Source organism: Terrapene carolina, unplaced genomic scaffold (assembly GCF_002925995.2).
Source record: "Terrapene carolina triunguis isolate 2854851 unplaced genomic scaffold, T_m_triunguis-2.0 Scaffold68, whole genome shotgun sequence".
Classification (NCBI taxonomy): Eukaryota; Metazoa; Chordata; order Testudines; family Emydidae; genus Terrapene; species Terrapene triunguis.
In genome coordinates, this window is record NW_020664419.1 from 11,938,804 (window position 1) to 11,961,047 (window position 22,244).

Consider the following 22,244-nt stretch of genomic DNA (forward strand, 5'->3'; position numbering starts at 1 on the left):
TAGTGGCCTCGGGCAAGTCCCTTAACCACCCTCTCTTATCAGTTTATCCATCTGTAAATGTCCATTGCTCTTAGGTTTTTCTAAGACATCTATCATCGTGGTATGGAAGAGCCTAATCTTGTAAACACTTGCATGTGTGATCAGTCTGACTGGGTCATTGGGATGACTCATGAGCATAGGTGTTTGCAAAATCAGGGCCTTGATAGAAATAACAACATATACGTGCCTCATAGGAGCATCTTGAGGATTCATTGACTAGAGCTAGATAGTTTAAGCCAGGGGCAACCAGATCTACTGGGTCTATTAGAAGGTGAGCTGCATTAGGAATGTGCCAGTTTTGTGGCTTTATTCTCATTCCCCTCTCCCCTAGTCTCATGGGAACGCCTTTGCCAAAGCTCTGTGGGATTGTAGGTTGGATTTAGAGGTTGAAGCAGCTGCTCATTGCAGCATTTTCCCCTGCAGCTCTTGCAGAAACTTGTCTGATCTGAGAGTTGATCCTTCAGAACTACTTTGCCCAAACCCTAGATCCTCTGACCCCAAGAGGCCCTTCCACCTCCCTTAGATCCAGGGGAGGAGGTAGCAAGTGACCTGCCTCAGCAAGTCGTCAAAATCCACTTAATCGATGCTCAACTGGAGCAACACCTGCTAACAAGATGGAGCCTTTCAGTTTAAGGTTGGCAGTCGATTATACCCCTCTTTGTACCTGCACCTGCTTTAATAAAAATCACTTTCAGAACATGGCAGCATGTGTAACCTTGACTTATCACACACACACTTCAAGCCACATAGTACTTGTACTCTGCAACCTCTTTCTGATGATGATGATGATGATGATGATGGGCGATCACTCGTTACCGAGTATGATCATCTTCCATGGGCGTTATGGGTCCTCAGGTGGCTAATAAGGCCAATCCTTGAGCCACAAGCTCTATTACAATGAGGGCAGATGTTTTTAGGCTCAGCAGGAGGCTTCTGACCATGACTGGAAGCCAGTCTCTCCTTCCTCCTGCACCTCTTGTCCTCTTCAGCTTGTTGGCAAGCAAGTTCAAAATGCAGGGGACCATCACATAGGACTTCACTCCATTTTAAGCGATCCTGGGCAAGTGTCTCCCAAGTGTCAATGTCAATATTACACTTTTTTAGGTTATCCTCCAAGTCCTTATAACACTTCCGTTGTCCACACACGTTACGGTACCCTTCTTTCAGCTGAGAGAACAGGACCTGTTTGGGGAGGCGATGGTCTGGCATCCGGACAATGTGACCAGTCCAGTGGAATTGCTGATGGGTGATCATTACTTCGATACTGGGGGGCTTTGCCTATTCCTGTCTTCCCGTTTGATCTTCAGAATCTTACAAAGGCAGCATTGATAGTGCCTCTCAAGGAGTTTCAAGTGGTGTCTATAGGTTGTCCAAGTTTTGGACCCATGCAACAGTGTTGGGAGAATAACGGCTTGATAAACAAGAAGCTTGGTGTCTGTTCGAATGTCATGATCTTCAAAAACCCTGTGCCATAAACGAGAATAAGCTACACGGGCACAGCTCAGGCGATGTTGAATTTCTGCATCGATATCTGCCTTGGATGAAAGATGACATCCAAGGTAGAGGAAATGATTGACATTCTCCAGTGCCACTCCATTGATTTTGATAGCTGGAGCATGTAATATCTCATTTGGAGAGGGCTGATAGAGCACTTTAGTCTTCTTGATATTAAGAGTGAAACCAAGACACGCGTAAGTATCGGCAAACACATTCAAGATAGTTTGAAGATGTTTCTCAGAGTGGGCAAAGATTCCGTCGTCATCAGCATACTGAAGTTCCACAGTAGATGTTGTGGAAATCTTACTTTTGGCTTTCAGCCTGCTAAGCCTGAACAGCTTTTCATCCATTCTGTAAATGATTTCAACGCCAGCTGTAAATTTCCCAGCAGTTAGATAAAGAATGACGGCGATAAAAACCGCAAACATGGTTGGAGCGATGATACAGCCCTGTTTGATTCCTGTTTGTACTTTGAAAGGTTCAATCTGGGAGCCAGTGCTGCTCAGAACAGGTACACAATGTCACCAAGCAGATGAAGAACAACAAGGCAGCAGGTCTAGATGGGATCCCTGCTGAAATCTTTAAAGATGGTGGACCAGAGCCAATTCGGCAGTTTTACATGCTTATCCTTAAAATCTGGATAAAGGAGGAGACGCCCAGTGAAATGAGGGATGCCCTGATTGTCACCCTCTTCAAGAAAGGGGATAAAGTGGATTGTGAAAATTATCGTGATATCTCCCTCCTTGCCATTGCAGGCAAAGTTCTGGCGTGGATCTTTGCAACCCGCCTTCTGCCCCATCAGAAGAAATTTTACCGGAGTCACAAAGTGGTTTCCGACCATGTCATGGAACTGCGGATATGATCTTCACAGCACGGCAGCTGCAAGAAAAGTGTTGGGAGCAAAACCGACCACTGTACGTGGCTATTATTGATCTAACTAAAGCCTTTGATTCAGTGAATCGCCGTGCCCTCTGGACTGTACTCTCTAAGATTGGATCTCCTAAAATTGCTTCATGATAATATGAAAGCGACTGTTCTGAAGAGCACTGGCTCCCAGAGTGAACCTTTCATTCAAAAGTAACCTCTTTCTAATGACTTAGTAAATTAATAGCATTTACCCCTACACTCAAGGTAGCAGGCTGTAATTGTAGTCTCCTACAGATTGCACTGTAATTGATCTGTGAAATTCAAGTCCCTCCTCAAGGCTCACTTGCTTTGATCAGCCTCCCAACGCCGACCTCCGAGTCCACCACTCCTGCCTTCTTGATAACCTTTCCCTCAAACTACTATCAAATGAACTCATCACAATTACATTTCAGGAAATAGAGCAGTATAAAAAAGTCATTGTCTGTATGAAATTTTGGTTTGTACTGACTTCGCTAGTGCTTTTTATGTAGCCTGTTGTAAAACTTGGCAAATATCTAGATGAGTTGATATACCCCCTGGAAGACCTCTGCTTACCCCTAGTTGAGAACCACTGTCCTAAGGGAATGCTCCAAAGCCTGTTGAAGTTAATGGAAGTCTTCCCATGAGCTTGAGGTTTTCAAAGGGGCCTAAAGGATTTAGCCACCCAATTCCCTTTGGGTTTCATTGACTTTCTCCTTTGAAAATCCCAACCTGATTGGCTAAGTTCGTATGCACATTGAGTTCAATGGGATTACTTGTGGGTGTAATGTTTACTCAATTGACTGGAGTCTTTATACAAGAGCTATTAGTAGTAGTAGTATTTTATTTTAAATGACATGCATACCTGCTCCAGAAATAACAATATGCTGGCATGTCAACTGCACTGCAGCTTAGAACACAAAAAGGGCTGCATATTTACCTTGGATTTCCCCTATTACTATGTGGCAGTTATCTTCTATCGTGACAGTCCTCTCCAGAGAGGTAAAGAGAGACGTACATGAAATCGGTGCCTATAATTTAAAATGCTGCCAAATTGAGGCCTGTGTATATTTTTCCACTTTGGAACCTATCTACTTTTCTTCTCTTGAGCTATTGAATCTTTTTGGGCCTAATCCAATGCCTAATGCATTAGTTTTCAAACTGTGGTGCATGCCTCCCTCCTCCTCCCCCTCCCCCAGGGTTAAATTCAGGAGTCTTAAGAGGGGATCTGGATTGAGTAATGTGGCTTATGTAAATGAAATGAGAGATTTGGTAGATAAGTGGGTGAGGGGGAAAGGCATTATAAGCTTTGAAGGAATGTGTGGTTTGGTTACTCGGGAACAATTCCTGAATATGTGCAATGATGATGTAAAACCGTATTTGTGGGACAAAAAGGTGAATGCAGTGGGTGAATTAGCTGTGTTTACAGACTCCTATGCGCATAGGTGACCAGACAGCAAGTGTGAAAAATCAGGACAGGGGGTGGGGGGTAATAGGAGCCTATATAAGAAAAAGACCCAAAAATCGGGACTGTCCCTACAAAATCAGGACATCTGGTCACCCTATAGAGCAAGGACAAACTGCAATTAAACAAACCACTGGCAGAGGGGTACAGGGTTGGGGGAAAGCAAAATCACCGTTTTACCCCTGGGAAAAAGGAGGCTGGGCGTTTGCCTCCCCATTCCCCTATTACTCGTCACAAATCTCCTGTACAAGCAGAGGAGCCCAAAAGGTGCTATCATTGGGGAATAACTGTCCTTGGCTAAGAGGGAACAGGCAGCAGGTAACACATGAAGCTGCTGCTTCTCAGAGCCCGGCTGCTGCCTCTTTCCACACAGGATTTGTAAAGGTTGCTTCTACCCAACCAAGCAGTGAGCATATGCATGCTGTTAATCTTAATGGTAAATTACGCGTTGGATTGAGAGATACGGGGGCTGAGGTTTCTGTGGTCAGGAGGGACCTGATCCAGAACAAGGATTTGTTGCCAGGGAAAATGGCAGAATTAGAACTGGTGGGAGGTTACAAAGTCCTTGCACCCTTAGCTAAGGGTAAAGCTTCACAAGGGAGTGGGGTCCAGCCCAGAGAAATTCCAGAGGGAGGGGCCGAGGGCAAGCATGGTTGCAGTACACCCTTGCCAAAGCCTCAAACACATGCCTGAATTAAAAGCCTTCTACAAAGAGGCAGAAGAATCTGCATCAGGGCACCTACCATGGTTCACAAAGGAAGTGAAAAAGGTAATGGACACTAAACAAGACAAATTGTGTGAACAGAGTGTAACGGGTTGGATCACAGAAACCCCCTTGGGACTGCCAACTGATGTGCCAAGACTACTTCTTCCCCTGCTTTCCCTGCCAGCCTGGGACTCCAGCACCGTGTCTTGTTGAGCCACACATGCCAGTCTGCTCCAACGCAGACCCAGGGTCTGAACCACGTGCCCCAAAGCTGCAGACTTAACTGAAAGCAACTTAAGAAGTGTTCTTGTCTAGAACATTCAGATGCCCAACTCCCAATGGGGTCCAAACCCCAAATAAATCTGTTTTACCCTGTATAAAGCTTATACAGGGTAAACTCATAGGTTGTTCACCCTCTATAACACTGATAGAGAGATATGCACAGCTGTTTGCCCCCCCCGCCCGGGTATTATTAATTAACCCAGAGTATGTATTAAGTAAAAAATGATTTTATTAAATACAGAAAGTAGGATTTATGTGTTTCCAAGTAATAGCAGACAGAACAAAGTGAATTACCAAGCAAAATAAAATAGAACACGCAAGTCTATGTCTAAGAAAACTGAATACAGATAAACACCTCACCCAGTAAGCTTCTTTTTACAGACTAGTCTCCTTCTAGTCTGGGTCCAGCAATCACTCACACCGCCTGTAGTTACTGTCCTTTCTTCCAGTTTCTTTCAAGTATCCTTGGGGGCGGAGAGGCTATTTCTTTAGCCAGCTGAAGACAAAATGGGGGTTTAAGTAGACTTTCTCTTGTGGTTGGAGTCCCCCTTCTCTCTCCTATGCAAAGTCCAGCTCCAAGATGGAGTTTTAGAGTCACATGGGGAAGTCACATGTCTATGCATCACATGTCCATTCAGCATGGACGCATGTCCCCTGGAATGGTGGTTGAAGATGAAGGGACATATGAATCTTTAGTGCACCTGGCACGTAAATATCTTGCGACGCTGGCTACAACAGTGCCATGAGAATGCCTGTTCTCACTTTCAGGTGACATTGTAAACAAAGCGGGCAGCATTATCTCCTGCAAATGTAAACAAACTTGTTTGTCTGAGCAATTTGCTGAACAAGGAGGACTGTGTGGATTTTAAGGCTCTAAAATTTTACATTTTTATTTTTTTATTGTTTTATTTTTTACCAGCCAAGCCACATACCAGGGTTGTGAGTTCACTCCTTGAGGGGGCCACTTGGGGATCTGGGGCAAAATCAGTACTTGGTCCTGCTAGTGAAGGCAGGGGGCTGGACTCGATGACCTTTCAAGGTCCCTTCCAGTTCTAGGAGATGGGATATCTCCATTAATTATAAAAAAAAAAAAAAAAAAATTCCTGGGAAAGCTCCAATGTGATTGGTGTCTTCGAGTTCATTGTTGGCTTAAGTGGTTCTTGATTGGGCACTTAATTTGCACATTCCTTTCTCAAGAAGCTGACCAAATGCTTTACTAAGGCTGCTTAGAAATCAAGCAAGTATACAACCAATATTCCTAACTTCAAGTGCAAAAATGATACATGCATACAAATAGGAGGAATGTGTTCAGTAGATCATAACCTTTACATAGATATGTTACATGACATATGTGGCATAAAACATATTCCAGTTATATCATATATACATTCATAAGCATATTCCCGTGAAGCCTTATGGGGTACACCATCACACAGAGCCTGTCTGCCGTAGATTTGCTGTTAATCTTGTGTCTTTTGCTACTTCATCTATGGGTCAAGACAAAGGAGTTAATACTAGTGGTAAACCCTTTAAAGATGTGGGACATACCTGATTTGTGGAAGAAACTGTTGTACATGCTAGGGATCGTGACAAGACAGTCCCACAATCATGTTACCCTTCATCTTATACCTTTAAACAGGCTGGAAGCTTGGCACAGCAGCAAAAGCATAACAGGCTCATGCTGCTGTGTAGAAGGGGAAACTGAGGCACACCACCTCATGGCATTGGTGGCTAAATGCCAAGACACCTACACTTTAACAAATATTTCTGTCCGCATTCTGTTAGCAATACTACACCCCAACCTGTTTTCAGGCACCAGGGGACCAGGCATCCCAAACCTTGCTAGAACACCTATGAATGACATCATACGGTTTAAAGGTACTGAAAGGGAGTGTGACCAAAGACAAACAGGGATTTTACATGTACTGCCTCCATCGTGGACAGTGCCCAAGTCTCTGGCAGTAAGTTCAGGAGGAGGGTGTGATGCTGCACCCCATAATGCTTTATGGAAATATGCTTATGAATGTAACTATGACATAACTGGAATATGTTTTATGCTACATATGCCATGTAACATATCTCTGTAAAGGTTATGATCCACTGAATCTATTCATCCTATTTATATGCATGTGTCATTTTTGTATTCACAGTTATGAATATTGGCGATGTACAGGTTTAATTTTAAGTAGCCTCAATGAAGCAGTTGGTCAGCTTCCTGAGAAAAGACTATTCTCAGTAAGTGCCCAATCAAGAAACACTTAAGCTAACAATGAATGTGGAGATGCCAATCCACATCTGAGCTTTCCCAGGAATGTGGCTTGGTCTGTAAAGTTCTGAGTCATGCATGGACATGTGACTTGCCCATGTGACTCCAAAACTCCATTTTGTAGCTGTAATTCTATACAGGTGGATGGAGGGGCTTAGACCCACAAGGAGAAACTATATAAAGCCTTGGGAGACCCCCTCCATTTTGTCTTCAGCTGGCTCAAGAGATGGGCTCTTCACCCCTAGAGGATACCTGAAAGAAACTGGAACAAAGAACAGTAACCACGGGGGTGTGAGTGATTGCTGGACCCAGACTAGAAGGAGGCTAGTTTGTAAAATAAGCTTACTGGAACATCTCTGAGGGTGAGGTTTCACCTGTAATCACTTTCTTACTGTATTAGGCATAGACTTTCGTATTTTATTTTATTTTGTTTGGTAATTTACTTTGTTCTGTCTGTCATTACTTGGAACCACTTAAATCCTACTTTTTGTATTTAATAAAATCACTTTTTACTTATTAATTAACCCAGAGTATGTATTAATATCGGGGGGGGGGGGAAACAGCTGTGCATATCTCTCTATCAGCGCTATAGAGGGTGAACAATTTATGAGTTTACCTGGCATAAGCTTTATACAGGGTAAAACGGATTTATTGGGGGTTTGGACACCATTGGGAGTTAGGCATCTGAGTGTTGGAGACAGGAACACTTAAGCTGCTTTCAGTTAAGCCTGCAGTTTGTGGGACATAGTTCAGACCTGGGTCTGTGTTTTTAGTCGGCAAGCGTGTCTGGCACAACCAGGCAGGGTTCTGGAGGGCCAAATTGGCAGGGAAAGCAGGGGCAGAAGTAGTCTTGGCGCATCAGTTGGCAACCCCAGGGGGGTTTCTGTGATTCAACCTGTCACACAGATATCCACCTCTGACTCATCTCCCCCCACTTAGGCTACGACTCCCATGGATTGCAATCACTACTCCCTTCTGCTCTCCCAACATGGCTCTGACATTTCCCGTGATCAGCCTGAGTTCTACTATGGGATTCTCACTCTCTGTTTTCTGTTGTTTCAATACAACCACTTCCTGTTCCAGCCTGTTACTCTCTCACTCACTGTCACCCCCACGCTTCTGCAGTCCTACTATCTGAGCTGCCCTGTTCCACCATCCCCTTCTCCTATTGCAAAACAAACAAACCACTTGTATCAGTCCTTCCCTCTTCTCCACCACTCCTGGCTGGCTTGCTTGCCAAATCTGTTACCCAGGATTTTCAGAACCCAAAGCAAATTTCACTGTTTCACTCCAGGCAATGTCAGGAATAAATCAATGGGAACACAGCAATTCTGTCTCATGAAATATCAATACAAGTAAGCATGCTCTTATCTAAAACTACAATTTATTAGATATTAAGCACACACAGACATAAGCAATAGGTTTAGGACATCCCAGATATAGTTACCCATGGCCTGAGACGGTTTTGAGTGATCACCAGCCAGGCTTTCAGGGACACTCTTTAGAGGTCGGCTCCTTTCTGGAAGAAAAGCTCCCTTGGATTGTTGTGAGGTATTTACTTTTACCCAATCTGTTATAGTTAATTCTAACAAAACACGCAACCTACAGTGACTCCTAGTGGGTCGGCGTAATAACCTCTACTGGGTCACCAGTTCTTCTAATTTCAACAAACTACTCATTATCTCAAAACATTTCTACTATTTCTAGCCATAACAACAATATGTCAGGGGCACCTAAAACCAAGGTCATTATCCACTCCATCTCTTCCATAACTTTCTATCCCATCCTCCCATTCTAATTAACAGACTGCAAGTATGCATCTGTCTGACCTTGTCTCACAAAGGCCTAAGATTATTCCTAGCTATGCGACGTTTGGTTTTCAGCTAGCAGTGGCTGCACATACAACATGGCTGACTGCAGTACTGCCAAGTTCTGGGGTACACGCAGGAATGTCATGGGGCAACAGGAGGAGAGAGGTGAGGCGGGAGGGGGTGTCGCCTCTCCCTGTGTCGGATATGGGGAGGGGCCCTTTCCAGCTTGCTCGCCACTCTAGAGTTTGATACATAAGTGCCCTCTCCCTATGTGGGAGGTAGTTCTTCCCTGCACACACAGCCTCTTGCAGATGAGTGCTGGAGATTGCACCAGGGGCCAGAGGAGCCTGTGGCCTGTGAGTGATTCTGGGGATCTCAGGGACATGAGGAAAGGAGTGCAAGCCTATCTGTCTGTGTCCTGCTGGGACTGCATACCCAGAACGTGCCCTGGGCTGGGGAGCAGCAGGGTGCCCTGGCCGGGATGGGCTTCTGACCCTAGGCATCTGTGGAAACACTGTTTCTTAAAAAGAGGGGGGGGCATGCATGGTGGGATGTGACTTTCTGAAGGGGGACCCAGCAAAAAAAAATTGGGAACCTCTCGCCTAATGAAATCCTGAAACCAAAATCCTGCAATGATCTATCCCTTAGGAACCCTTGGGGTGGCAGCTGAGCTTTACACGGACTCAAGTCTGCTCATGGGGGATCGAATAGCACAGTCTGAGCTGTATGTCAAAGGAACAAATAACATTTCACTGCACATCAGTCAATCCTGGGGGTTCAGGAAAAGGCAGCTCATGCTACCTGATCTCATTTCCCTTCTAAACATGTGTTCACTGAAAGGATTGGAGAGAAATTCAGAATTTTTCAAAGTATTGGCAAGTCTTGAGATAATGTTCAGCTTGTGAAGTTCTCATATACAAATGCCTCAAAATACACTCAGTTTTCAAAATGGGGGCGGGGAAGGAAGTATTTTTTGTATGTGTTCTTTATACAGAGTATCCCAAACACTTCACAGAAAAAAGTCAATAAAATGCTTCAGGGAAAATAGAAAGTTTTTGTTTTTAAAGCCCGGTTTAAAGAAGGAAAGTGATTAAAGCCAACATGTTCAAATTGGAAGTCAATGGAGATCTGCTGCGGTGCCTAAAAGAAACCAAAGCACATTGAAAAGACTGACTAATATCAGTGGGTTTTGGGTCAGGCCCGTATTGATGGGAATGGTAGTCGGAGATAACTGATATTTGTTTGTTAATAGAAGAGAAACATATTTTCAACTGATTTGTAGCTATCAAATTGTGCACATGGACAGCCTATGTAACTGTGCGATATTATTACTGTTACTCTCATCCTTTCCTCATATTGCTTATTACACTCACTTTTTGCATCTACTTTTAAATTATATTGTAAGCTCATCAGAGGAAGGCTGTAGATTCTTATGTGTATGTACAGCACCTTGCACAGTGGGATGCTGATCTTGATTTGGGCCTTTGCATGCTACTGCAATACAAAAAACAAATAATAATAATTAATAAAACCAGATGCTTGTCCTCTTGAAAATCAGGTCACTTATTTTGGTGCCTTGCTATGGATTTAGGCTCCTGTCTTCAGGCATCCACGCTGGAAGATGATGGCTTCCATGTGTAGGAGGAAATGGGGGAGGGGAAGAAAGCTCCAGATGTGGCATCCAAACTGCAAAAGAGGCCCCCTATTTCCAGTGGTGAAGAATCCTAACTTATGGGAGGGGATACAGAGAAGCGTAGGGCAGAAGGAGGCTATGAGATCATGGGATTAGAGTGGAGAGAGTGCAAGGAGAGTTTATAATGAAGGTGACAGAGGGATGGGGTGATGCTACTGGAATGAGAAAGCAGTCTGTGCTACTGGATCTGCTGGAGGTTAGAGTGTAGGGATTCAGGAAGCCTAGCGTAGGTGATTGCAGTAGTCCTTGTGTGATTGATTTCAGCAGTGTGAACCTAGAAGTTTTGTCAAATGACCCAGGGATGAGTGTGGGTGTGTGTGAGCTTGTGTGCAAGTGTGTGAGTGTCTGTGTGTGCAAGTGTGTATGATAAAATGACATCCCACCTTGTCAGACTCTCCTTTATCTGCCTGTCTTGACTCTCTCGGCTCCTGCCTACACCATAACTTGCTCCTACTGAATGCTTCAGGCACTGAATCCTTCTCCTAGGTAAAAAGTCCTCTTTGTCCCATGTTTCTGACTCCACTAACACTCTTCACAGTCAAACCTTTGCTTTGCTCTTATAGCCTAAAATCTTGGAGTCATCTGTGACCCGTCTCCTCTCTCCTCCCATGACTCCCTTGTATTCACTTAACATTATTGTCCAAAACTCTCTGGTTTTCATTTTGTCATGTCTGGGTCCCACCGAAAACACCCAGCGCCTTCAGGTGAACATTAATTAGGAACTTAATCAGCTTTGAGTCCTAATGCCATCTAATGTAATGTGTGACTCAAATACCTTTCAATTTCAGACTCAGATAATGTACAAATGGATAGAGCCTAAAATTTGCAGGGAGGATCTTCCTGATGCGTTGAAACTGCCTCCTTCTGGAGAGAAGAAGGATTGTCCACCATGCAACCCTGGGTTTTACAACAATGGATCATCTTCCTGCTCTCCTTGCCCTCAGGGCATGATTTCAGACGGAACAAAGGGTATGAGGTCTATTATCTGGTGAATACACCATCTCAATAACTTATGGCAGTTAGACGTCTACAGACTTTGCTTGTTTTTCTGGAGGCTGTCACTTGTTTGTGTGTGGTCTACATTTTTGTGACATGTCCCTGTCAGTCAGTGTTCTGGTCTGTAAAATAGATATTGGTTAAATGACATCGGAGCAGGATTGGGGAAGGGAGGGAGAGATGGAGAACATGAAGAACAGGAGTGTCCCAATTGATCCCCAGAATGCTTTGTTATAATGTATTGCTGCCGTTATTTACTGTGATGTTTCCTGGATATGTCTCTTGGCTGGTATGCACATATTTAAAGTTATTTTTAAGCTCTCTGAGAATGGAATCAGAACCATTCCAGACAAAACATTCCATCTAGTCCATCTCTCTGCTGGTGCCTATTTGTTCCCTACAGTTCATTAGTCCATCTGATCTGATTCAAAGTATCATCCGCAATGAGGCCTCTGTCATTCCAGCTGGGAGAAAGTTCTACAGGTCTGATTCTGTGTGATCATTGGCTGTTCATTTTTAAAGGGCTTAATTGTTTCTTTTGAACTGTGTCTTCAGATTTGCTCACAGCTGCCCTGAATGAAACACTAATGGTTATGGAGTTTTTTTAAAGCGCTGTGTTTGATATTCACTTATTGTGTGTAATTTTCTTTTCCTGCCTTTCTCTTCCTGTAGAATGCAAGGCCTGCCCTGCTGGGACTGAACCAGCTCTCGGGCTTGAATATAAATGGTGGAACGTTCTGCCAGTCAATATGAAGACTTCTTGTTTTAATGTTGGCAATTCAAAGTGTGATGGAATGAATGGTGAGCTGGTCTTTCTATCTTATTACTTGTCTGTCTTTCATGGGTGCCACTCACCATAGTATTTGAGTGCCTATTCCAGTGAATATATGTGCTTTATGCAGTTCATCCCAACATGCAGCTCCTTTTCTTCCTCTCACTGCACAAGGATTTGATACCTCTAATAGATATAAAACTTGTTGAATACCAAAAAGGAGAAAATAAATATCCTCAACTGGTGTAAACGTTTTGGCTCCGTTGACTTCCCTGGAGCTACACCAATTTATACCAGCTGAGAATCTGGCCCATAGTACAATGTTATGCATCTAAAGGTCTATATTAGAAAAAAAGTCCTCTCCGAGTTCTATTTTTGGTTCTTTCCATTTGTGTCTTCATGATCATTGTGACTTTCAAGGACATTTTATTAATGTTTTTGAAAACATGCAAAGTTTTCAATCTTTGCATCAAGCCAGCCTAGTGCCTTCAAAGCAGTCTCCCTGCATGTGCGCTGAGATGGCAGCAGAGAGCCATCACAGAACCCCTATGAAAATATTCCTGTTCAAAAATTTTCCAACCCATCCTTCTATTAGTGCCTATGAGGAATTGTTCTTGTTCTGTATAAGGGTCCTGGTGAACAACTGTTCTCTATTTTACATGCTAAAACTGCTAGGATGCTGTAATTCAGTCCTTGATTCAGCAAAACACAGACTTAACTTCAAGTGCTTACGTGCTTTGCTGAATAGGGATGGACTTCCACAGATTTGTAGATTTTTGAGGACAGAAGGACATTATGATCATGTAGTCAGACCTCTTGTATGTCACACTCCATAGAATTTCAATTGCTTTGATAAATCATGACTTCATGGTAATATTTGCCTGTGAAATTGACAATTAATAGCTAACTTCCAGGAGATGCAAGAGAATGATGGGCTATTACCACGCCAAAAAAAAAGATCTTGGAGTCATCGTGGATAGTTCTCTGAAAACATCTGCTCAATGTGCAGCAGCAGTCAAAAAGCATAACAGAATGTGAAGAGCCATGAGGAAAGAGATATATAATAAGACAGAAAATATCATAATGCCACTATATAAATCCTCCACACCTTGAAAACTGCATACAGTTCTGGTTACCCCAATTCAAAGAAGAAATATTAGACTTGAAAAAGCTATAGAGAAGGGCAACACAATTGATTACGGATATGGAAGCTGTTCCATACAAGGACTGATTAAAAAGACTGGAACTGTTCAGCTTAGAAAAGAGATGACTAAAGGGGGGGGCGGGATATGATAGAGGTCTATAAAATCATGAATGGTGTGGGGAAAGTGAATAGGGAAGTGTTATTTACCCTTTCACATAACACAAGAATCATGGGTCACCCAATAAAATTAATATGCAGCAGGTTTAAAACAAACATAAGGAAGTACTTCTTCCCACAATGCACAGTCAAACAGTGGAATTCGTTGCAAGGGGATGTGAAGGCCAAAAGTATGTGTGTGTTTAAAAAAAAGAATTAGATAAGTTCATGGAGGATAGGTCCATCAGTGTCTATTAGCCAAGATGGTCAGGGATGCACCCCCATGCTGTGGGGGTCTCTAACTTTCTGACTGTCAGAAGCTGGGACTGGACAACAGGGGATGTATCATTCGATAATTGCCCTGTTCTGTTCATTTTCTCTGAAGCACCTGGCACTGGCCATTGCTGGAAGACAGGATACTGGGCTAGATGGACCATTGGACTGACCCAGTACAGCCATTCTTAAAACAGTTTATTAGGACTTTACAATTTAGTCTAAAGATTTTTTTTTAAATAATTTACTAAATTTTGAAAAGTACATTATAGAGAGAGACTTGCATATTTAAATAAACTGACTGTTTCTTGTACAAAAAATGGCCTTTCCTTTGCAGGCTGGGAGGTGGCTGGTGATCACATCCAGAGTGGGGCAGGGGGCTCTGACAATGATTATCTTATCCTGAACCTGCATATCCCAGGATTTAAGTAAGGAACATAGTTTCTTTGTCAATTTTTCTTGTATTTTTTCCTCTTGTACCTGTTTCACGTTGGCTCATGCTTGGAATACAATGGAAAGAAAGTTACTATGGGCTAGTCTACACTAGAAGCGATACAGTGGTACAGCTGCACCGATGCAGCTGTGCTGCTGTAGTGCATCTGGTGAAGACGCTCTATGCTGACAGGAGAGAGCTCTCCCATCAGCATAATAAATCCTCCTCCACGAGAGGCGGGAGTTATGTCAGTGGAAGAAGCTCTCCTGCCAACATAGCGCTGTCCACACCGGTACTTAGCTTGGTGTAACTTATGTTGCTCAAAGGGATGGCTTATTCATACTCCTGAGTGACATGACTTATACCGATGTAAGTGGTAGCATAGACCAAGCCTGATTCTCCAGTACTAGATCATCCATAAGTAACTCCTTATCCAGTATTTTATTGTGATTGGGACTGTTGACAACATAAGCCTTGAATCTGCAATCAGGCTGCTTCTTACAGCTGTATGGAGTGAAGTCATTGCACAGGATAACAGGATCAGGGCCTTGGCCAGCAGCTAAGGGCCATATGGTGCTTTCACTTAGGCTGGAGCAAATCAGGTGCAATTCCATTGAAGTCAAACCAATGTGAATCTGAATCAGGCCTTAGGTTGTGACCCTGCAGAGCTTACTTACGTAAGCAATCCTACTGAAGTCAGCGGTATGATGTATTCCCATACACAACGAGCAGCCATATGACTGACTTTTATTTTAGAATAAGGGATGACAACAAACAAGAAAGGTCTCTAAGAGAGAGATCACAGTGACTCTGAATGTGTGTGTGTCCTCTCTGACATGCTCAATCGGCTCTCCTTCACTAGGGTCTTGCCTTCACTAGGAAGAAAGTTGTTGTTGAACAGGTGATGGATTTGCAAACCAGGGGACTACAACTCCCATCAGCCCCCTCCCCACCATACATCCCCTTTCTCCTGGCTATGCAGGGATTATGTATCCCATCAGCCTCCTCCCCATGCACTTTCCCCTTCCCCTGGCCAGGTACGGAGGAAGGTCCGAAAGGGAAAGTGGCCAACCTCTGTTTGGAGGTGGGAGCCACATGGCGGCAGGAAGCTGGAGAGAAGCCCCAGGAATTGTGGACAGAGCTGCATGTGGAACAGGCGGTGGCTGCCAGACCTCACAGCTGGGTGCGGATCTGCATGGGACTTATAGGGAGCAGCAGTAGCTGGGCAGGAAGCCGGTGCAAAGGGGCCCAATGAGAGACACTAACTGAGCCTGCTTGGAAACCTGCAAAGGCTTTTTTGCTTGAATAGAGACTGGGCTGGAGAGGGCACCCCAGGCATTAGGCCTGAAGAGCCCTGACTGGACTGCCCCAGGGATCCAGACAGGTAAAACTGTATGTTCATTGTAAAAAAATAATAAAAAATCACCCACACACCCCTCCCCCCGAATTGAAGTAGTGATACCAGTCCAAAAACTGGTTACATTAGGACAGGTTTCATGTGAGTGAATTTCTTCACCTCTCTTGTTGATTAAAAAACCAATTGGCATAATTGACTGCTAAGTGTCCTTAGAGCACCTGTTAAATATTTCATTTCCTGTCTGTTAAACAGACCTCCAACATCGGTGACAGGAGCAACCGGGTCAGAACTAGGACGGATTTCTTTTATTTTTGAGACCATCTGTTCAGCAGATTGCGTGATGTACTTTATGGTGGTAAGTGAGACCTCTATCTCTATGGCGGAGGGATATGATCTTGGTCTTCCACATATCTCTTTCATAGTTGTATATGGGCATGAATTAGCTGCGATAGGTTTATTATCACTAAGAATAAGTGTGGCATTAATTTAATATCTGCAGTGCCCTTGTAGGGGTATTTATCTGATGCTCTAGCAGGGCTTCTCCATCACTCATGGTAATGATCCTGTTCTTTTCTGCTATCTGATTATTTTAAAAGAATTCGACAAAGGACTAAATTCTGCATCATTCAATCCATTGGCAAAACTCCCATTGACTACAATATGATCAGGGTTTTGATCTCTAAAATATAGTAGTATTGTGGTTCAGGATACAGGGCATGGGAATTGCACTCAGAAAAGTTGAGTTCTATTCCTGATTCTGCCACTCACCCACTGTGTAAGTCTGGGGAGTCGCTAAGGCCTCACAGCTATTACTGTAAGACACTGGCATTTAATATTTCACAGCTTCATTCCACAGTATTGTTAATTCTACTACGTACATTTTTAGGATGTTAATAGAAAAAACACGAATGTGGTGGAATCCTGGGGCAAGACGAAGGAGAAACAATCTTACACTCACATTATCTCCAAAAATGCTTCCTTCACATTCACATGGGCCTTCCAGAGGACAAACCGGGGCCAAGATGTAAGTATTAGATGCTTGCTTTTTTAACAACATAGCCTCCTCTTGACATTTGCTCGAAGTGCCCAGAACGCCCAGTCCACTCCAGCTTGTTTCTCAGTTCATTTATAGAGGAAGCTGGCAGATGGTAGACCTCCTGTCCAACTTAACTGCCACTTTCTGCCATCTGGATTTGTGGTTGTGGATATATCAGACTTCCAATAGTGGCTGAGTAGGGAGATGGAAAGTGGATGGGTAAAAAGGAAGAAATGACACAGAAAATAGCGAGGAGCTGGAAAAGTTGAGTAAATTTCTAAAAACAAAAGATCTTGGGCGATCTCCAAAAAAGGTGGTTGATCCAATTGACTCCCCCTTATTGGAAGAGATGTCCCTCATTTCAGATCCAAATTTGCTTCCATCTGACACAAAGTAGGTGTTGTCTTGCTTTAATAATGGTAGAGAGTGACATGAAAAATGCTGACTTGGGAAACTGAGGAGACAGAAAATGTTACAAGCATAAGCTTCCTGTGCTTGCACTTGTACATTGTCCATCCTGTTATGTCTTTCTCAGCACCTTGCATTTGGGCCATGATTCAGCAAGGTACTTAAGCACATACCTAGCTTTGACCTTGGGAGCAGCTCCATTGGAAAAAGTGTGAAAGAATTGTCTCTGCAACTATTCTCGTGCTTGAAATTAGGCATCTGCTTAAGAACTTGGCTGAAATTGGGGCTTTTGGCTTTATCAGGTTTAGAGGCATGTGGGGGAAGCTCTAACTTGTGTGAGCAGCATCTACATTGCACTTAACCCACGGGCTCCTTAACCCTGGCAGCGTTAGGAGGCAGTCTTTATATAAAGATGAACTCTCCTTGCATAGATTAACCTCTGAAGGTAGCACAATGCTTTTCTTCAACACAGGTTATGTGTTAATAGTTGGTTCATCTCTTCCACCAAACTCAGCCCATTGAACAAACGTCTTCGTTGAGGAAGATCTCATTGTGTATTTATCTTTGAGTTGTCCTGTGTTCTTTATAGGTAATTCTGGAGTAATGAGGCACTGTAACACCATATCTTGTCTCTCATTCATAAGCCAACTAGTATTGAGACTTCCTCTGCCAATAGTTCTTCTTTTCGGGTTTTCAAAATAGTTTCACTGATTGTGGCCTGGTGCCCAGTGTCCCAGGCAGCATCTCCATCTCTTTGTATAATCTACACTGAGGCATTTCTCCCACAATTTTCATTTCAATGTCCTTTTCCTACATTTTTGGTTAGATTTTAGTAATTGTGAGAACTGAAGGAGTGACAGCAGTCAACCATAAACGTGGGCATGTGCAGTGCTAACCTGCACACACAACACTGTTAATCTACCATTGCGACTGCCAGTCATGCTGGTGTGTTACAAATTCTGTGCTGGTTTTGTAACATTAGGCACATGCCTCTTGGAGCTAGTTGGAGAGCACCAAGTATAGCATTGGGGGCTTGAGAGAAATCCCAAGATCTTTGAAAGCAAAAGGCTAGCACATTCATCTACTCCACCACAAACCAAGAGATGCTGTTCCTTTGTTATTGAATTAAGCATGAAGGCCTGCTCAGTCCAGTAAATATTGTAAGGGGCAGTTAAGTGCCATAATTTTCTGCTCTCTCCTCTAATCCCGACTCCTGCATGTAGGACACCAGCAGATTGCTCCACTGTCATTATAGCGGCTCTTGCAGTCCATATTGACTAGTTAAGGACCACTTCTGTACCAAATATACATTGTTTCATTTATAATACAGAATAAACATGCACTGTTGGAATTAAGACCAAGTCATCACCATCAAATGACTGCTTGGTAGCTTATGTGAAATGAATTGGTAAAGCGGTTCTTAGTAGACACAAAGCCACTATCACCAAGTTGGCACCATGGTTAATGATCTCAGTAGAGATAGGACTGACTCAACATGGAGACTAGGTCTCCATCGGGTACCTTGGTGATGTGATTGTGAGCAATCCTGCCTGGTTGCTGCCTTTTCTGAGGTAAAGGACTTAGCCGCCAGGTCTGTCAACCCAGCACAAAAGTCACTAAACATTTTTTTTTAAACAGTTAAAAAAAAAAAAAAAAAGACAATCCCTTGCCTAATTACATTCCCCTTTTCTTCAGCCTCAACACATGATTTAGCTAAACAAATCATTTCAGGTATGATCTTCTTATCCCTTAGATGTGAATTTAGGAATTACATTTAGACCAGTCAGGTGCTGGTAATCATATGCTGTTAGAAGCCAACGTTATGGACTTCAGATGGAAACAGACTTGCAATACTACAGGCTGTGAACTTGGTAATCTAGAATGAGGTGGAGGTGGAGAATGGCTAGGAGTTTTAGGCATTTGTCTCTCAGTTGAGGAATGGTCTGAGCACACACTATTAGTCAGGAACCTACGAGTTTTAGTCGTTGCTGTGAAGTTGTCTCTTCCTGTAACCTTGGGCAGTGAACCTTCCTGCCTCAGTTTCCCCATCTGTTACATATGAACTCACCAAGTCACTATTCAGAAAAGCATCTTAAGCAAGTGCTCAAGTGCCATTAAAGTCAATGGGACTTAGGCCCATTGTAAACCAGTGGGTAAACACACCAACCAGTGCATTAAATAACATTCTCAACAACAGAATGATTTCAATCCCTTTAGTTCAGCGTTAAGTTTCATTTTTGAAATCAAACTAGTTAAACCTAAATCAAAACAGACAAAATAGGCCCCTTCCCCTGACCCAGGCTCTCCTGGAAGAGCAGGTATCACTGGTGCCATGCTCAACTAAGCTGCTTGTTGGCCTTTTATCTTAGTCTGTTCCTATCACCTGATCCCTTGCCTCAGCCCCATCACCTGAGCCGCAGCTTATTAGTCACAGATAGGGGCTAAGCCCTACTCCCTTAAAGGGCCATCCCACCCTGTGACACACATGTTTAAAGCTAACTACATGCTAAAATCTGTTCCCATATTTGGGGCCTTATTGCACAGAAGATGAGCATTCCAGGTTCTGATTGTGCTATTCTATAGGTGAACTATTTAACGTGTGACTCGAAAGTAGCTCTGGGGTTATTTCTCCTGCGCTTGTTTCAGAGCAGGCAATTCATACACGACGTGGCAAAAATCTACTCGATAACAGTGACCAATGTGTTGGATGGAGTTGCCTCGTCTTGCCGGGCCTGCGCACTGGGGTCTGAACAGTCTGGGTCATCCTGCGTACCCTGTCCTGCTGGACACTACATTGAGAAGGAAACCAACCAATGCAAGGAGTGCCCAGCCAACACATATCTGTCCATACATCAGGTGTACGGCAAAGAGTCTTGTATCCCATGTGGGCCTGGCAGTAAAAGCAACAAGGTACAGAGATTGAAAGTGGTTTTAACCCTGACTAAAGGCAGAGATGGGAGGTTGTAGTATAAGCACTCTAGGGGCAGGTCTTACTGCTTCACTGTAGAAATGCCACCAGGTTGCTTGACCTGCAGTGTAGTTAAAACCAATGTTTCATAGCTCTAAATTCATCCCTGGTGTAACTTCTGTTTGTAAACATGTGATGATATGCTATATTTGTGTTTCTGTGCAACGAAACCCCCGTCTAGTCCATCTGCAGGGATCGAACCCAGGACGTTGGGATCCAAAAGCCCAAGCTTTTACTGGCTGACTGAAAGCACCAGATCCATTAGTGAAAATGTAGTAATGGACTCGTAAACTGCTATATGTTATCTAGCTACTGTAGGGGACAAAGACCACCACTGGATTAATTGGGGTTACATACACTTGCCAATGCCCTCTGCTGACTGGAATTCTAGACTCATGTCAGATTGCGATATAATGATGGTAGCCTGCAGCAGATATAAGCTGTGGTTAAAATAGTTTGGAACAGGAGTGGGAGCTCTCACCTCACCAACGTAGGCAGAGGGGAAGATGTGAGCCAGGGAGATAGGAGGGACTCTCCCTTTACTTTTAGCAGAGGAAGGGGAGTTGTTGGGGTCAGTAGTTGTCCTGTAATATTTACCTTCTCTCCTTCCCAAAGGACCATTCCGCCTGCTTCAGTGACTGCACGCTCTCTTACCTCAGGGACAACCAGACCCTGAATTATGACTTTACCAACCTCAGCGGGGTGGGGTCATTAATGAATGGACCCAGCTTTACATCCAAAGGGACAAAGTTCTTTCATTTCTTTAACATCAGCCTGTGTGGGAATGAGGTGAGTGGTGGCTTTTGCAGGTGGGCGGGGTGTAGCCTTACACTCGGCGTTTGCATTTCCTGACATTGATACGTTGCAGTATCCCACTGGTCAGTTGGGACTTGATCTTGGGTGGTGCTAACAGTCCTTGGCTCCCTCAGCTACTTACAGAAATGGGCCCTGCATAGCACAAGCACTTTCCAGTGGGCTTTGAATCCAGCCCCGAGTGAGGCTGCTGTATATGGCAGAATGATTCTCCGGCGAGGGCACAGGCGTGCTAAAGGCTGAATTGATGCACAGAAATGGAGCTTGCTGACTCCGTAGCTTCACTGATTTTTCCTTTGCTCTCACGCCAGGGGGGTCTCCTAAATCCAGTCATAAACCCGAGTTTTCGGCTGCTAACGTGGTGTGCCGCTGAGCTAGCAGCTGAGAGTCTTTGCTGTTGACTTCTTTCTTCATGGCCTCGGTGTTTCTGTCTATGGAGTCCCTTGATGCCCAGCTGTCTGCCACAGCTGTGCACTTCCTGTGTCTGTACTTGACTTTCTGTTTTCAGACTTTTGGAGCAGTGGTGAAAAGTGTTTAACCGATGCAGTTGAAAACCAGGATTTCCAGCAACGGGGGCTTAATCTGAGTCTTGAAATGTCCCGACACAATGCTAGTGTGGACCCAGATCTGTCAAAGCACTTAAGCCCATGCGTAAATGAAAGCATGTAAGTAGTCCCATGGATGGCAGTAATCCAATGGGCCTAGTTGCATGCTTAACATTACGCAGATGCTTAATTGCTTCGCTGGATCAGAGCCTCAAGGCTCAGCCCTGTCAGGTGCTGCACACACTTCCTGATCCAACAAAGCGTGGAAGCACCGGTGTGACATTAAGCAGGTGAGTAGTCCCATCAGCTTGGAGTGACACACCTGCTTTGAGTTAAGCCTGTGCTTAAGTGCATTGCTGGATCAGGAACATGAGTGCTCATTAGCTTGCAGAAGTGGGCCCTTGATGAGTAAATTGCTTTGTCCTTTGTTGCTGTTGCTCTAAAATTTTACTGTAGGTCTGCATGGAAGGATATGTATGACTCCATGAGACACTAATGCAGGCTTGTGGGCTAGAACCGAATATACATTCATTTATGCTTTGCATGCATTTATACTCTTTCAGAGAACAGCTTTTCCGGATTAAACCCCAGATAATGAGGTACTTTACAGTGTATCATTATATGGTTAAGGGGAAAACGCTTTTCTTTTACAAGGCATTTTATTATGCTTTGCAAATAAACACTATGTTGTCAAGATAA

The 22,244-nt window shown here is 43.8% G+C and overlaps 1 protein-coding gene across 1 annotated transcript in view; it reads left to right on the forward strand.

Annotated features, from left to right (window-relative positions):
• KIAA1324L (KIAA1324 like) overlaps positions 1-22,244 on the forward strand; it is a 57,113-nt gene that overhangs the window by 13,077 nt on the left and 21,792 nt on the right. Inside the window, exons 7-13 of the mRNA XM_026648897.1 lie at positions 11,433-11,613; positions 12,313-12,441; positions 14,323-14,413; positions 16,028-16,130; positions 16,662-16,799; positions 19,866-20,129; positions 20,803-20,976. Coding sequence (XP_026504682.1) covers positions 11,433-11,613; positions 12,313-12,441; positions 14,323-14,413; positions 16,028-16,130; positions 16,662-16,799; positions 19,866-20,129; positions 20,803-20,976 — 1,080 coding nt within the window. The remainder of the gene's footprint in view (positions 1-11,432; positions 11,614-12,312; positions 12,442-14,322; positions 14,414-16,027; positions 16,131-16,661; positions 16,800-19,865; positions 20,130-20,802; positions 20,977-22,244) is intronic.